At 47.0% G+C, this 17,897-nt stretch overlaps 1 protein-coding gene across 1 annotated transcript; it reads right to left on the bottom strand.

The window, feature by feature from the left end:
• Window positions 1-343: 343 nt before the first annotated feature.
• On the bottom strand, window positions 344-11,133 carry LOC144943338 (uncharacterized). Its single transcript, XM_078870713.1, has 5 exons — window positions 11,048-11,133; window positions 6,651-6,770; window positions 5,296-5,485; window positions 4,256-4,400; window positions 344-1,727 (listed from the first exon to the last, which is right to left on the bottom strand). The coding sequence occupies exons 2-5, from the start codon at window positions 6,754-6,756 to the stop codon at window positions 1,533-1,535; spliced, it is 636 nt and encodes a 211-aa protein (XP_078726839.1). The 5' UTR covers window positions 6,757-6,770; window positions 11,048-11,133; the 3' UTR covers window positions 344-1,532.
• Window positions 11,134-17,897: the final 6,764 nt, after the last annotated feature.

Here is a 17,897-nt window from a genome sequence, read left to right as displayed (position 1 = left end):
TCCGATGTTAGTTGTGCTTTACGCCCATTTCAAACTTGCGCTTTCACATGATTCACACCAACACAGCCTCTTCGCACACCGACCCCTCGGTTGCGGCTCTGCGATCCTCCATTAACATGCTAATCTCTCATTAACATGCTAATTTTCACCTGGCAGCCCTTTGATTGAGGGAAAACCAACCACCATTGGGTTGGCTGCCCACCACTTTCATTAACATTGGCTGCTGACATTTGCGGTACGCCCATTTCAAACCCTTATAAATAGTTTGCCTTTGGAAGCTAATCCCCCTTTTCCTGAAGACAACCGTTTGTGTTGCGATCGAAACGTCGTAGTTTCAGTTTTTTGTAATTTTCTTTGAACCTATCTACGTGACTTTACGGAAAGACCCAAAGAATAGTAGTTTCATTGCTGGGTATAATGATTCATGCTATGGCTATGAAAAAGATTGCCTTAAAGATAGGGCTAGGGTAGGGGCCTGGGCTTTTAAAGTTATAATTTGAGTTTGTACGATGAGTACGAGTGTTTTTGCTGCAGTTACTTTACTTATTTTGTTTAATTGTCCAGGAGCACCACCCTGAGTAGTAGGACTCTTTTTTCAGGAGGGTCCTGCAATGCGTTTTTTATTTTGAGAAGATGTCAGCCAGTGTCCCTCGCCTGTAACCATCGGATATGCAATGGATCCAATAAAAAAAATGTCATACAATTTGTGAGTGTTTATACAAGAGCCATGAACCCGGGTACCTGGAGAAAACCCACGCACGTGAGGGGGAAACATTATCCCTGTATATATGGAAATAAATGGTGATTAAATTTCGATTTAAAGCTTTCGTGACTGCAGGGATTCGTCTTCTTGGTTCTTTCGGTAAAGTCACGTAGAAGGGAAGTAATAAAATAATACAAATAAAACATAATTTTATTATGTTTTATTTTTATTGACTTTACCGAAAGAACCAAGAAAATGATGATTATTCCAATTGCTGTACCGCCATCTCCTGGCAAGTCAGGGGATGGCTCCTGCTCGACGCCGACGGGGAGTTTCACAGCATTAGTGCAATCAACCATTGTCATGACCATGGGTGAAAGTTATTGCTAAGGTGAGGGCTATGGATAACAAGGTTACCCGTGGTCATGTGGATTTTTCTCCCGGTCTTCTGGTTTTTCTCTCCACATTTAGAAACATGACTTTACAGTATTTGGCTGCTATACATTTGCACATGATAAGCCACTTCGTTGAGCTATTATTTACGGCCAAGTCGCTTCTGAAAAAGAACTAATACCTCAGTGGGCCTTAACTGTTAAAATAAAAAGAATAAAAATAGTAAACTACCAATAGGACTAGGATTACTATGAGGACTAGCTTATTTTTAACATTACATTACACGACATTTTTCACGTCATATCCCGTTACCCTCGTCACAGTGCCCATCAGGACTCTTCTCGGTGAGCCTTAAACCACGTGTGTTTCAGCTGGGAAATATTCACCAGTCGACCTCCTGATAGGAAAAGGAGATGAGCGAAGAATCGCATCAGCGTCAACGTCCCAGAGCGTCCCTAGGCACGTGCAGCGTCTCCATCTGGGCGAGCAGGAATTCACGCGTGTGGTCGCACAGCGACTCGAGGTGTGCCTGCAGCGCCGACAGCTGGATGTGCGCTGTGGCCAGCTCCAGCTGTAGCCGCGAGTTCTCCGCATGCAGCGTGGCGTTCTCCGCCTCAAAGTCGTTGCACCGCTACACACGACCAACGGCAGCACAGCAGAGGTCAGAAGGATCGGCGTCGCGTTACGCACACAACCCTACGTGAATGTGCGTATGTGTGTTGAACTTCTTTAGCACCGTATGTGGCCGACCGTGCTAAATTACAGGAGAGCCTCCTAGAATCTGCATTCCCGGTGAAACTTTGCACTTGGTTTTGTTTTTACTTCATCAAGAGATTTGTCCCAATTGTACTATTGGAGTCACCTCACGAGGTGATGAATCCATTCGGAACTCTCGCACAGCAGCGCGATCGTCCGTGCTAAAGAACGGCCCACCCAAGCAGATATCACAGAGATACCTCTGAGATTTCTTCACATGACCTCTGGTCCAAAAAGTAGGGGACAGCAATTTCCCACCCAAAACTACCCGAGAGAGCAATAAATATTGCATGACAGGATAACTGACATTTTGTTATTCTAAGAGCTGGAATTTAACCAAATTTAGTACAAACCAAATCAATGTATGGGTTTTCATGTGCAGTCGTTAGTATGCAGTCATTAGTATTAGTATGCAGTCATTTATTTTTTACCTACGTGACTTTACCGAAAAAATCTAAGAGTATGAGTACAGTCATTAGTAATTGGGCTGAGACCTTCAATTCGCTGCAATTACATGTTAGAAGCATGTTTAATTACTGACAACTGCCTGGATTCAAACCCAGGATTTCCAACTAAGTGCTCTGACCTCTTAGCCACCTGACCAAATTTTATTTGACAAGAGACACATCATAAGATTTCAAAGGCACCAACAAGCATGAGTTGTTGGTACCGTACCAAGATTGTTGGTACGGAGAGATCCCCATATAGCAGTGGAGTTGGACTGACATGAGCGGCACATATACTTGTGGTGCCCCGACCACGGAGCAACTCCGCAAGTGCTGCGATTCTCCCCTACCCCTCCGCCTGAGCACACGCACGCACGCAGCACACACACACGTAGTGTCCCAGTGGGGGATCGCCTGACACAACGGGTTTTCATCCGAAGAGCCCCTAGGTGGGAAGTCCCGTGCTTTCCCTGTGCCAGAAAATTGGCCAACCCTCCCAGGACAAATCAGATTGTGGCGCCCCTAAATTGGCTTAAAATTGTATGGGCGCACCAAGGTTCACTGGGCCAGCCACAATGAGTCACGCACGACATTGGGGAAAGGGCTGGGGTGAAATATTAAGCGAGCAGACCAGACAATGAGGGTGGGGGGGGAATCTAGCGTCTCCGACCAAGTACACACTGACCGGGTGTGTATACGCCAGTCAGCACGCCCTCCCAGATTAAACCGGCTAAGTCAGGAATTAATGGGTATGGGCGCAGAGACAATGGGACGAAAAAGAATATAATGTAATGCTCCATGTAAGAACAGAAAAACTTTGAAAATCACAGGTAGGCGCACGATTGGCTGCGCAGGATAATGTAACCCCGGATGGGTTTTTTAGAAATCAAGGGGCATAAAAAAAGGAACCCGAAACAGTTCAAGTCAGTTCTCCTCTCCAACCGCTCGGCCGCTAAGACCGACTCCCTGCGGCCTGCCTCAAGCTGCTCACAGCATCCGTGCGATGCCAGCGAGTGCTGCTACGAGGCAGTGATAAGCAAGGTTTTTTCGTCATCCTCCCTCCAACTATCACAGCGTCCATGCGATGCCGTGAATACAGCTGCGAGGTACGTGATAGAGTGTGTGAGTGTTTGAGGAATTGGATAGTAGTAGGATAGGCTCTGCTCGCAGAAAATGACCTCCGGGCAGTGTAGGGATTTGCGCCGTGAATAAACGTTAGCACAGAGCCTCAGTGTGGTGTGAGTGATTTATGTGTAGAGCTGCTGCGTGGGCGGACACGTGGCAAGAGTAAGGGCAGAGCCGCAGCACGAGCGCTCGTTGAGATAATCGCCTGGAGGTGCGTGCGCGTTCACGCAGCTGCTGTAGCGTTAACTGTTGTGTGTGAAGGTGTGAGTCTTAGTGTGGGTGCGGGGTAGCGTATAACTACCCACCGGCACGCGCGTGTTCGCGCCACCGCCGTAGTGCTAGTCTTTGTGCGGACGCGGATTTGGATATAACCACCCGCAGGCGCGCACGCGTGTTCACGTAGACGCTAGCGTTAGCTGTAGTGTGTGTTAAGAGGAAACCGTTCGCAGGTGTGGGTGTGGTCGTACAGCTGTGTGCCGCATTGGCGTGAGTGTTGGTGTGTGTGCGAGTGAGGACTAACTCTGTACGGCGGCAGGCCAGTAGTTTTTTCATGTCTCTCAGAGAGGGCATTAGCGCGGGGGGACCAATCACCCGGTCGGCGGGGGCCCGGCAGGAGCCAATCGACGCGGTGGAGGAGTGAGTGGAGGAGGGAGTGGAAAGGGCGGACGTCGCACCCCACCTGCCCGGCGAGGGCGGTTGGGTGGACGTCGGCCCCCACATACTCATGTTTCCTGAAGTGAGCTGACCTCTGTGCGGCCGCAATCATTCTATTCTAATTCGGATTTATATAGCGCCCTTTCCAGGGCACTTTAAAATGAGCAGTGGTGGTCACCTCCTCGGCCTGGAGGGCCCTGCGCAGGGTGCCGTGCGGCACGGGCCCCGGCCGGGTCGGTGGGGCGGCCCTACGGTTGAGCGAGCAGCCACAGCTGGCTGCCCGGGGCCGCCCCATGCTCGATTCGCACAGCAGAGGTCGCGATCTGTGCGGAAAAAGCACGTTAGTGGGGAGAGTGAGCCACCACGTTGAGAAAAATGTCAAGAGATCCAAAGCTTCCGATGTCAACGCACTTATCCAACATTTCATACCTTTGTAATAGAGTTCACGACTCTTGGACGCCGGAGTTGGAGGCACACGGGTTTTATTCACACAGCACGGTTCTGGCATACAACACTAGAGGGGGTGTCGGCCCCCTCACCCGGCTAGCTGGGGATACACGCGCTAGCTACTTCCTAGCCTGCCTCCTAGTCCTCCTCTAACGGGCTAGGGGAGGCTATCTGGCCCGACACTGGTAAGTCGGGCCCGGTACCCTGAGTCCCAGACCAGCGCTGACAAGATCACCGGCTCTGGATCTCGGGACCACGCCGCTGGCTCGGTCCTGTTCGGCCCTGATAAGGACGGCGAACCAGGGGAGTCCAGGGCTCTAGCTAAGACGTCTTCAGTCTTCACTGGTTAGCTTAACAAGAACCCCGAGCCCTCCGATACATCCCCTTTTATACCCAACCCCCCGCTGAGGGGTGGGGCCCCCCCCGGGGTGCCTGGCGCGGACGTCATAGAGAGCACCTCCCCGTGCACTCACGTAGCCCCGCCCACTGTGTTTGTTTGCCATAAGCTGCCATGCATAACGGGCTCTCTCTCTAACACCCCTACACCTTCTACGAGGTTCTAAAACTGTTTTATGGTTGTTGCCCGACCCTCAAGGTCCACTCTTGCAGTATTCCACCATGTGGGTTTAGGTTGCTCTCTTTTTCACTGACATCTGGGTGACCATTACAAAGCCTTTATTGGTAACTTGCCCTACATGCCTCCTGCACGGTGTTGTGGTTTCAGAGGGGATGGTATTGTTTCCTGTACCCCGTCGTGCACAGACATCTTACCTGGGGAAGGTATGCAGAGCTGAGGCAGAGGGCGCATCCCACGGAGAGCCCAGCTGAGTAGGCCACAGCCGTGTCGTTGACTCAGCCTTTTGTTTTTCCAGGTTTGCTTGCTCGGCCTGCCTGTGTATTTGGCTCTCTGGTTTCCTGAAGTCCCAGCATGGCTCAGGGAGCCTCTGCTCTGACTCCATCACTGTGAACAGGATGTGGGCTGTTAAGGTTTTTCTGTTGCCATAAAAATAATGACAGAACCAAGTATTTGCATGAAGGAAGCGGAAATGTCTGCTCCTATAACCTTGACACAGTTGAAGGTTAAATGCTGTGATTTAACCTTCATCGTAATGATTCAGAATTTAGCATTTGTATATTCTTGAATATACGATGTTATGGTCGTCTAACCAAGAACACATTTCTTGAAAAAAGCACATGTGAATCTGCTGGGAGTTTACCCTGGGCCCTCGAGGTCAGAAAAAAAAATTCGAACATAACGTGTGAGGCTAGGGTTTGAATTTTGGGGATATCACCTCTAAAATGCATAATTGGAGAAACTCCAAAAGGCCCAAACCAAGATGTCCTTCCTACCTTCCTGGTAGACCAGTGGGTCTAAGAGTCCATAGTTTTCTGAGCAAGCTATTGCCTTCAGCGGGAGCCTTTTGCATGTTGCGCAAAGATCACCCCAGCTTAGGAACATATTCTTCCCAATTCTGGTGTCCCCGGTGATGGTAACGTTTCATGAAACTACTGATGTCTCGATTTCCATGTTCCATCCAGACCTAGGCACGACGCCACACCCCATCACCATTAGAACACGCTACACCCTCGGGGTTTATATGTGTATGTTGAACTTCCTTCGCACCGTACGTAGCCAACCATGCTGATCGAAGGTGTGGGGGAAGGACAACAAACTAAGCACAAGAAGCAGTTCTCAAGAAATTAGTTTTCAATTGCAATTACATCCAAACTTTGTCTTACACAAAAGCAGGAGAGTCTCTCTCTGAGGTCCACCCCATGTTCGGGTTGGCAGGATGCAACATAAAGCAAATACAATGAATCGTTAACCTATGAATAAAAAATAAGCATATAGTGATATCGTTATTTACGTGGTCCTCGAATCCGCCTGATATCTGAATCACAAACATAGACTCTGAGATAGAGCACGAGATGAAAGCTGAAATGTACAGTATACAAGGAAGCATGGAGACATTAATGAAGAGAATCATATTGCGAGACAAAAGAGGAATATGTGGATCAGAGAACAAATGCAAATTAGATGCATCATCTTCACTGTGAAGAAAAGTATATGGGCTTGGGTACGATTCATTGCACAAAGCTATCATTTAAGAAAAACTCATACTTACCAGCACTTTGCGTCATATTGGAGAGATTCTCCAGCAGGTAGCCGAGCTGAGAAGCCTCGAATTCATAATCCTTGAGACTTTGTTTGCTGTTATTGCCGTTTTCCATTTCAGGTCCAGCAACTGTGAGCAAATAAAGTGACACGGTATAATAATAATGTATATCTCAACGTAACGTGGCAAGCCATTAAAAGGGGGCTTCAGTACAATAATACAACTTAGATTTACGGTACAATCATTAACACTACAATTGCATATGTATCTCCAGTTGTGCTCCCTAATCATGCTTTAGATGGAAATCCAGGAACATGCAGCTATAAACAGTAATTCCATATTTGTGGTCTGAGACCACTCTACAGTAATGCAATGTACATGATAACAATATAAACGAATAACATTAACAACATATCTGTTTCACCTCAGGAGCATGCAGATTGTTCACATGTTGCCTTTCTTTGTTAATTAAGCAGAAAAATGTTAAACAGTGCAATTGCATAAAATAATGAAGACTTGCGAGGATTTTTTTATGATTGTTTGGAGACTTACGGAAGTGCATGAGGACAGCAAATTACCGTGTGTGTGATAATAAAACATATATCCCAATAGCACTAAAATCTTAAAATGAGCATTATCTCATGCAGGGAAGGCAATAATCCATATCTTCACTACCCTACTGTGTCTCCTTTCAATAGCTGTTTACAATGCCAGTTCGTCGTTGCGCCTAATGCTGAAGTTTTGCCCTAACTTTAATGCGGTAATGTTTCCTGAAAGAAAGTTGTGTTTAATACCGGCTGCGACAGAATAAAGTTGAACGTGGCTCTGCAACAGAGAGAAACCATAAATGCACTGTGAGATGCGTTTAGTTGCACATGCAACAAGGGTTCTGATTGACTGGATGAGATCTCATGGTGTTATGGCAACGCATTTTCTAATTTCACCATGGATGCTTTTTTATGCATAAGGTAGTATGAAGATGTGTAATCAGTAAACTCGATCAACGTTGATAATTGTTTTTTTACCCTTCTATCTGGCAACAAAACTGACACCTTTTTTACAAGGAGTCATGTTTGCATAGACCACAATATCTGCAGCCATAATGCAAACAAAAAACATAACTCTGATAATATATGCACTGTCCTTGAAGTTGATTGGTCCACACCCGAGACAGCTTTCCTTAGAGCCTAGTCTCACATGGGTTGGATCAAATGACGTCAAAAGGCGCACAACTCAAAGACAATGCACCATCAGAGTATGAGAGCTCGGGTAAGCATTTACATCATTGGAACCTCATTTGCCAGTAAAAAATATGATATTTGTTTTTTTACCCTTCTATCTGGCAATAAAACTGACACCATTTTTACAAGGAGTCATGTTTGCATAGACCACAATACCTGCAGCCATAATGCAAACAAAAAACATAATTCTGATAATATATGCACTGTCCTTGAAGGCCGAGACTGGTGGTGAAATCACCGCCAAAACATGGAACACGCCCACAAGAAAAAGACCACGACCCAGATGGAGATATGAGCTCAGCTCATTTGCAGGAGCCGGATGGGTTGTTGGATTATGAGACCATGAGGGATGACAACAGCCTGTGGAAGCCTTCATCCAAAAGTGGATGGATCATGACTGATGACGATAGTGATAGAAAAGACCACAATCTATCCAAAAAAGAAAAAACATTTTATATATTTTTTAATTATTAAATATTATCTGGCTTTCATGGGAAATACAATGATACGAAGCTCAAACTAAGACGTACCTCATTAAATGAAGGCAGCAAAACCACACGATTTTTGGACACCTAAGGAAATTTTCGTTTTAAAACCCACCAAATAGGACGCGAATAAAGACTGCAATTCATAAACGCTGTACACGATATTGCAACAAGGAGCAGTGAACGTCTGGAGATTTGTTTGCAAAAACTGTGGTCACCAGTCTGTAACAAAAAATTTTCCCCTTAATCCTGTTGCAGCTGCTCCTCCTGCTGCTGCTGCCGCCACATTCGGGGCCCTGATCTCTGAAAAGGCTCTCAGCTCAATGTAGGGAGACGAACAAAAAAGGAATATTGTGCATCTTGACTCTGACCAACAATAAGGTGCACCCTAGTAATTGAGTAGTACAGTGACGTATGTTAATGCTGAGAATACGTTTCTATGTTTAAGTTCAATGTCGATTTATGTGTGTTTGTGGGAGGGCAAATTTGCTCGTATGGAGAGGCTGGCCTCTGCCATGGAAATATGGAATTTCCACCATGGGATCTGAGGGCATTAATTTGCTCGAAACACATACACTGTATTATTACAATCCCTCTTACCACGAAGTGAACTGACTGTAAAAATATATCTATTTATGTCCCTCTTTATGCTAGAATCTTCAATTTCCTCTGCCTGGCTCTGCCTATATTCAATGCGATAGTTAGCCAGTCTAACTCGAACCTCTTGCTTTGGCTATTTCAACTTAGCCTGCATCCTCCCATGTTGTTTATTAGACGTATTCTATTCTTCTGAGTGAAAACTGTGTTCCTCCTCAATCACTCCTGAAGAATAACATATATTCCACCATCACAACCACAGTTGATGTTCTCCTTATACAACCAGCTCATGTGCAGTTTACGAGATGGATCGTAACTTCACAAGACCGTGAAAGATGGCGACAAGCTTGGGTACGATTTCACACAGCAGTGGATTTATCATGGCTGACGACGATGACCGGAGTTGGGAAACGTCATGAGTCAGAATCACCTGACAGCGATAGGGGCTTTGAAAAATGGGCTTCGTTGGACCTTTCAGCGTGATAAAGCTATCCGAGGCAGAGGCCAGTTGGCGCACACATACACGTGGAAGAGCTATTGAGGATGAGCCACTCCTCTTCTCCTCGCACTACCACCACCGCCTCCCTCCCTCTGCTCCTCAATATTGTTTTTTTTTACATCCCCAAATTCTGCACGAACAGAATTAGATTCAAAAACGTAATTACTTGAAAAGCATGTCCAGCACCAGTGTGTGTTGTTATGTTGCAGCAACAGATCAATGTCGCGATGTCGTCACGGCCAACGCTGTAGATGCCACCACACCTCGCATTCTAAATTTAGAGGGAAAAACCGGAGGACCCCCGAAGAAAAATCCACGCGACCACGGGGAATAACATTCAAACTCCAAATATACAGCAGGCGTCAGGGTTGGAATCGAACTCACGGCCTCCTGTATACCAGGCAAGGCAGTTAACATCTTGCCACCGTGGCCCCCTAAGATCTGCCCTAACAGTCTCCCACCATCTGGCCTGAGGTCTTCACCTTGGTCGCCGGACCGACATAAAACCACTCCAATGCCTGCCTCCGCAAAATAACCCCTTAATAAAGCTAATGTAAACATACAGAATGAGACCACTATATTTATTCAGGGAGAGTTTTTCTCAACTTATGTGCGAGTCCAGGAGTCGGCAACCAACATAACAAGTCGAGCCATTTTGTTAGAATTCGGTCAAATAAACTCAATATTTAAAGAGCTGCAATGAATATGTCTTTATACTGGAGGAATCCTATGAGCTATAAGGCTCTTTTTCTCAGATGCCCCCTGAATATGAAGCAGCCGCAGGTTGCCGACCCCAGTGCTAGCCGGACAGATTGTTAGGTGGAGGTACCCACATTGCACCTTACCATAAGTGGATCAACAGCTGGCTTTGTAGCAGTGTTATCATGGAACAACGAAAATTAAACGAATGTTGACTGAGAGTCCAGTGTACAAGCTAATGCAACTATACACTACTAGCATAACGTTTTATAGAGAAGTCATCAACTGAAACGGCCGTATAAAATGTGTAAACTATTTAAAACAAGTTGTCTTTATGAACTATAAAGTCATTAAAGTAAGAAATAAAGCGAGACTGCTTGCTAAGTGCGTGCGCGCAATGCAGATGCGTATTAAATATTTACTCAAACGGAACGAGTCGGACATCCTCAACATGAGCTACGCATTTCAAATTCTGTATTGGAGAGCACGTAAAGCTTTTTAAACATCATAAATAAAACAGCCAATGCGTAAAAGTGTGATCATCGGTTTAGTTGTTTAAGTAACAAGACGAAGTTTTTTTTTACTACAAACCCTGAAGGCAAGCAGCATGTATGCCACCGGCAATACGAATCACCCAACGCTGCGTCCATGTTTACGCAGACTGGCGAATGCCGTGGATGCACTTACTCGAGAGGTCACCCGCAAGAACCCAGTGGAGCGTTCCAAGCCATCAAGGATGTTTTTATGGGAACAAATCCAGCTGTGTAAACTATTCGAAGCCACTTCCCCGATATCACAGGAGCCAAACTCTCACATTCTTTGCATATTTCCTACGCGTGTTCGACAAAAGAACATATACAGTAATTATAATGTAAAAAACCTCACCTCCGCCAAATGAATCCCTCGATATCTTAGTTTCTGGTCGTTTTCAGCGCGGCATCTCTTCCTGCGCAGCACGCTCGAATGAAAGAGCATCCGCTGCTGTGAAAGAACACAGAGCTGGCGGAGAAGGGGGAGCGCCGGGCGCTACGGGGCGGGAGGGAAGTTGCCGTCCCTCTGGTGAAGCTGCGCGCCGCGTTCCGTGGCTCCGCCGCTCTTGGCGTGAGATGGAGAGGAAATGGCTTGCACACTGGGCCCTTGTCTTCCTGCGAGGACAGGCTCTGCCAGCCAGGCTTGACGCTTCCCTCGGAGGAGGGATGAGTGACGCGCAAAGAGCACGCTCAACCTCGCCTCCCGTTGCTTCTGTTGATCATGAACCCAACCCGCGTGTCCAATTTTCACGACCCGTGAGCCGGGACTCCTCCACTTAAACTGATTGGCCCGTTTTTTGAGGCAGGAATTTTGCAGCTATGCAGCAAGGAAGGAGGAATTCCAGGAATAAAAAAGGGCCAGTGTCGTAATTTACTCGACCCAACGAAAAACCATAAAATGTAAAAATGCAGTGATAAAATGCACACCGGTGCCCTTTTTGTGATACTTGTTAAACAGGGTGACTTGTGGGTGTCAATTAATCTAACCAATATATGTGGGAACTCTACAATGTTTTCATATTGTAGGAAGTAGTTTTTCTTTTGCAGGAAACGGGGATTAGAGATGATTATTTCGCATAAGTATGCCATCACTCACAATAATTATTAATACCACTAGATATAAAACTTTTTTTTATTTTAATAGCCAAGACCCACTGAGCTATATTGCTCTTTTTCAGAAGCGACTGGCCACAAATTATAGCTCAACAAAGTGGCTTATCATGTGGAAATGTATAGCAGCCAAATACTCTAAACGCATGGTTCTAAATTGTGGAGGAAAAAAACTCGACGACCGGCTAATAATCCACACTACCACGGCGAGAACATGCAAACTCCGAATATACAGGCGTCACGATCTCCAGTATACCAGGCCAGGGAGACAACATCTTGCCACCCCGGCACCCCTTAACTTTTTGTCCATCCACTGCTAGATGAAGGCCTCCCCATGCTGCATCAGTAATGGGGTTGTTTGACCATACTTCACCATGCTTGCCGTGATGGAATGGTGAAGGTTTCGTTTGCCACAGATGTCAACCATGCCCAAGATTTGAACTCAGGTATCCGGGTTCATAGGGAAGTCTTCTAACCGCTGCACTACCTTTCCACCACCACTGATAATACCGTGCAGCTAAGAGCAATGCAACTGCATATCGATGTCAACGTTTGTTATGTTAGTCGTATAAGTAAAACACTCGCACACTATGAACGTGTAACCAGTGTAAATGCATGCTCTGTTCTTGTTTTGAGTATTCGGCTGGCAGGAAGCTCCCGAGAAGCTGCTCTCTCACTTTATAAACACCTGCGTAGAGACCAACCAAGCAGAGTTCATACACCAGGGCTTTAACATGTGCGAAAATACACGTCAACACGGTTCACTTTCCTGATGGAGACATTACACCAGGGGCTTCGACAACCCAGCTTAAAGAATGTGCATCTCTGGGAATATGCAGATATCGTAAACAGCAGAAACACATTCCTTGCAATGCATAGAAGCGGATAACAACCACGTGAAACTGTGCAGTTAGTGCATTTCTTAGAAACTGCAAATGGATTTAAATCCCGTTCGCTCTTGTATATTTTAGCTGCGACTGTTGCCAGGAAATATGATAAGTAATGTATGAAGGCTATATATTGAATTTGTTTCCACCGGACGTAGCCAACCGTGCTAATCGGGGGAAGGACAACAAACTGAACACAAAAATCAAGTAAATATGGATAGCTGTAGAAATTAGACATTAATTATTTTGTAAATATGCAACCCCTATTCTAGTTTATTCCACATTAAAGCTGCCTCTCCCGTTTTGTTAAATACCTCCATCGTCGTTAGCATTTATGCTCATCTTTTGGCCTGGCTTTAGTACTCACTGGGTTCTAAAATTAGAAATATATTTTTCTTTTACCAGGTAAAGCCCACTGAGCTATAAAGCTCATTTTCAGAAGCGAACCTGGCTACAAATTACAGCTCAACAAAGTGGCTTATTACGTGGAAATTTATAGCAGCCAAATATTCTCAACGCGTGTTTCTAAATGTGGAGGGGAAAAACCGCATGACCCAGAGAAATATCCATTCGACTACGGGGAAAACATGCTAACTCCAAATATACAGGGACATGTCCATCACTGTGATGAAGCTGGAGTTTACGTTGTTGTCTTCATTACCCTATAGAAGCATTTCGTTATCCAACATTTACGTGTAAAATGTCTGAGCGTCTCTTGCTCAAGTGAACATGAGATGGTGCCCATCTTTCTCGGCAGCTTGTGGCTATTGTTTGTTGCCATCACAAATGAAAAAGAAACCCTGTTGTGACGCACATTTTACCAAGCTCGACCAAGCCACAAATTTATGGCATAGTGACATTAGCCATTGTTTGCATTTCCAAGCAAACCAATGTGCACAACCTCGGATATAATTACAGGAAAGGATTTTTTGTGAGCAGAAAAAAATGTAATACTGTACGCCAATTTTTTTAAAATATTGCCTTAAATTAATAAATAACCCAGATTCATGGCAATTATGAGAACAGACGTCTTCTGAGATGTATGACGTGATGAATGTTCTCTTGTAATCTCCAGTGCTGGTTCTAAAGGGACGCTCTTATGTGACATTAATATCGGTTAACTCCAACTTGGCACATTTGCGAAGTAACGGCTTTAGCCCGGTAGCTTCACACAAGAAATGTGGAGGCTGCGAGGGATGCTTCACACACTTGCACGAATACTGACTGAAGGCTGGCGGGACTGCTCAGGCTAGCAGATGTCACGGTAGGCAATTCCATTTCATGGGAATTTATTTGGCCATTGCAGAAATCCCATCTACTTGAATGCAAACAACCGTGGACTCGGTGCCGTTACGGTAATTAATTTAAGTAGGGCTATTGTAGAATAATGCGAAAACGGTCATTGACAAACACAACATTCTTTAGGAGAGTCTGGGAAACCTTCATAGTCGTATCCTGTGTAATCTTAAAACATTCCTTTGGAAATAGTCTTTAGGGAAGCTTTAATAGGGGACTTAAAAAAAACTTGTGATGGAGAGAATCTGTACCAAGAGTTTAACTTGTTGCATATGTTGTACTTGTGTACTATTTTTAATTACGGCACGTATTCCCAGATTGTGTTTAAAATACATAACGTCACCAATGAATGCATAATAAGTACAGTCGGGATGTGTGCATATTGCAACTACACAAAGGCTGAGGTGAAGGGCTGAGGGACAGCATCCCTCGCAGCCTCCACATTTCTTGAGCAGCACACCCACGTTCCAAAGGTCATGGGTTCAGCTGGAAAATCCCAGAATTTGGCTCATAGCTGTGGGAACGGCGTTACAAGCGCTTCTGCCCCTGGGGAAAATGCGAAGCCTGTCATCCCATTGGCACGTAGACTTCAAAGATCCCTGGACTTGAAGGTGGCTGCGCAGCTCAGAGATGGGTAATGCTATGCCTGCGGTCTTTGAACCAATGCAGCAATGCTGGATATTCGTCATGAGCTTCTAACTAAGATACAACCAGATGTTCGTGTACAGTAAACGTTGATGGCCTTAGCCTCATCAACAAGCACTGTAAAAAAAGGACAATAGGACGTTTTCCACTTCTGTTTTTGAGCGACGTTCCTGTTCACATCAGTCGTGCAACTGCTGTGATGTAATTAAAGCTGTAGTAGCCGTCACCGTTGTCATTTGCCACGATCAACAGCCTTTGCAGCATTTATTTATTATGAAGCCTGTCATCCTATTGTACGCGCGAGGTTTAGCAACGTGACAAGCGAACTTGAATACGGCGTAATGTTGCCGCTGTTATAGAGTTTTGCACTTGATTTTCCCCAGCGTAACTCTAAGGGTCAGTGCCCAATTCAGGATTACTCGGACCCTGGGAAAACTGAACGCTGGATTGGAAACAGACCTTGGAAGTTGGGTTTCAACTGCATCAGCTGCAGTCTTGCAGTAGAAAGTCGAGGATTAATGGGTGTACTGATACCTAGAGCATTGGCCGTTTTCCAACCTCTTAATTTCCAGTGGTGAAGTGGTGATGATACCGAAGGTCATCACGGAGAAACCTATTCAATGGTGACGCCAGAGCTTCTGTAACTGCGCACAGAGCAAATCACTTGTGTGCCTGCATGGTTAGAAAGATCTGTGGTGAAAGCCGACAAATATCTTGATGAGTTTGTTCCACAATGTGAGATGTGGCTGCCATGTGGAATAAAATATTAATTAGCGTTGTTCCCAAGTGCAATACACAATGAAGAAACAATGAGAAAAAGGCACACACAAATCTTTTAATGCTTTACAAGAGTCTGTGTCCATGAAATTACCAAAGTAATACAATGTAATCTGAATTATGACTTGTCTGGCTGCGTATCATAACAATTAGTACACTTAACTAAGAGCAACATAAGAGAGTATGGCTGTTAGAATTGCACATCTGCCCTGCCATTTCGGTGAGGAATAACCAGGGTGTACATTTGTAATGACATGATGACACCTGCTGGCTGGGAAAAAGAAGCATGGGTATGGGCACAGTTAAAATAACATCCAATCGGAGAGGGAGAGGTATCTGTGGCAAAAGAAATATGGAGTTGGCCGAGATGCTCTGGGAACCTGCTCGAAAGTTCCACATAAGGGCGTGGCCAGAGGCGGGGCCTAGCCAGGCGGGGCCTAGCCACGCCTGGGGAGATATAAGGGCGAGTGGACCCGGGGCTCGGGGTTTGTGTGTGTATTCTTGGGTCCGGACTGCATCACTGCTCGCCATCATCTCTCTCCGTCGTCCGGCCACGTGGAAGATCTCCTTCGGGGATTCCATCGCCATCCTCGTCACACCGCCAGACAGCGGCGTAGCCGAGTGAGGGCGGTGGGACCACGCCGAGTGATCTGCTGTGTGCTGTGTGTGTAGCCAGTAGATATGTAATAAAAGACTCGGACGCTTCTCTCTGTCCTGTGTCCTTTATTTGGGTTCGATCTCTTTTCCCTCACGGTACTCCCCTATATACTCTCCACTCTGCAGCCCCAGGCTGCTGTCGCTCACGTAGCCCAAACTCCCTCCTAGCAGCCCCGCCGCTGTCACGTCGTGCAGACCCCTGCTGCCGACTCCTCCCTTGCAGACCCGCTGCTCTCTGCAGCCTCCTCGCTGCTCCTCCTGCCCCGGGGTCGGTCACCGTTGGCCGACGGTGCCGATCCTCGTGGCTCGGGTGTGTGGCGACCTCGCCACTCTCTCTCACCTTTCGCCCTGCGTGGCCTCTCACTTTTCCCAGTCCCCGATCACTCCCGACTGATTCCGGTAACCCCCCATATAGACCCTTACCCTCTCCCCCACGTGACGTAACTCCTCCCCCCATGACGTCACTTCCGGGAGGTCGTTTACGCCCACATTACACCACCCTCCCCCGTAGAGTAAATCCAGCCGACCTCGGCTGAACACAACTCTAATAAGCAATGCGAGCGAACACGACCGAATACGTAAAAGGACACAGAACACACGATAATATACGGAAAGAACAAGAACACAACACAATAATTAACGAAATGTGAGGGATTTCGAGCGGGTGCGGGTCGCCGGGCCGTCCCGGACGGTCGGTGGCCCTCCCGCCGAGCGGGAACGTGGCAGGGTTTTAAGAGCGACAGGCTGAAGTTCGTCTGTCGCTATTGGAGGCCTGGCAACGCCCCGGTCCCCTATTTTCGAAGGCGCAGCATCAGAGGCGTCCCGCGATCGTGTCCGCGGCGGGGTAGGAAGGGCTGCGGGCCTCAAAGGTTCCGCAGCCGTGGTAGGTGCACCCCGAGCTGGGTCTGCTTTCCCCTGCCGCGTCACGGCCGGCTCGTCTGTGAAAGGCACGACAGGCGCTCTAGCAAAGTCAGCAGGCACATGCAAGGGCGAGTCGGCAGCAACAGACCCCAGCAAGGCAACCTCAGGAGATGACGCATCCGGTCGAGGGGCCACGTATGGTTTCAACCGAGATGTATGGACGAACCAACGCCGAGAACCAAACCGAACACGCGCCGACTGTGGGTTGGGAACCTCGATGAGGCGAACCGGCCCTTGCCATGGCTTATGTAATTTAGGAGAGGTACCTGGCCGCACCTGTGGACAATGGAGCCAGGCCAGGTCCCCCGTTTTCCAAGAGCATTCCCCTTTTGAACGTCGCGCACACCGCTCGTTCCGAGCCTGGGCTTTGGCCGTAGCCATGCGAGCCTCCACCCGCGCCTCAGTGACTCGGCGAACGGTGTCCTGAATGTAATCAGGAAGAGGCTTGACAGGTCCCCTCGCCTCGGTTCCCAACTGTTCATTAATCGGCGGTACGTTTTCACGACCGTACATTAGAAAAAACGGCGAATATCCTGTAGCCGCATGCGGCGTCATCCGGTACGCTGAAAGCACCCCAGGGATATGCAAATCCCAATCCGATTGTTTTTCACTAACCGTATGGCACAACATGGCGGACAGGGTCCGATTAAGCCGTTCCACCATACCATCCGTTTGTGGGTGGTAGGGAGATGTCCGTATTTTTTTTGTACCCAGCGCCGCACACACCTCCCCCAACAATTTGGAGGAAAAATTCCGGCCTTGGTCTGTAAGGAGCCTCTCCGGCGCCCCTTTGTCCATAACATACCCAAAAAGAAAGGCGTCCGTGATAGACGCCGCTGACTGGTCAGGCAAAGGCCAGGCCACCGGCCAGCGGGAGAGGTACTCCACACCTACCAGCAAATATTTATTTCC

This window comes from Lampetra fluviatilis, chromosome 30 (assembly GCF_964198595.1).
Source record: "Lampetra fluviatilis chromosome 30, kcLamFluv1.1, whole genome shotgun sequence".
Lineage (NCBI taxonomy): Eukaryota > Metazoa > Chordata > Hyperoartia > Petromyzontiformes > Petromyzontidae > Lampetra > Lampetra fluviatilis.
This window is presented reverse-complemented; position numbering and strand designations above follow the sequence as displayed.

Excerpts from the sequence above, each read along its gene's own strand:
- LOC144943338 (XM_078870713.1), bottom strand. The coding sequence starts at position 6,756 with ATGGAAAACGGCAATAACAGCAAACAAAGTCTCAAGGATTATGAATTC. Across the intron at positions 5,486-6,650 it reads CAATATGACGCAAAGTGCTG|TGATGGAGTCAGAGCAGAGG; the intron begins GTAAGTATGAGT and ends TCCTGTTCACAG. Across the intron at positions 1,728-4,255 it reads GGGCCCTCCAGGCCGAGGAG|CGGTGCAACGACTTTGAGGC; the intron begins GTGACCACCACT and ends GGTCGTGTGTAG.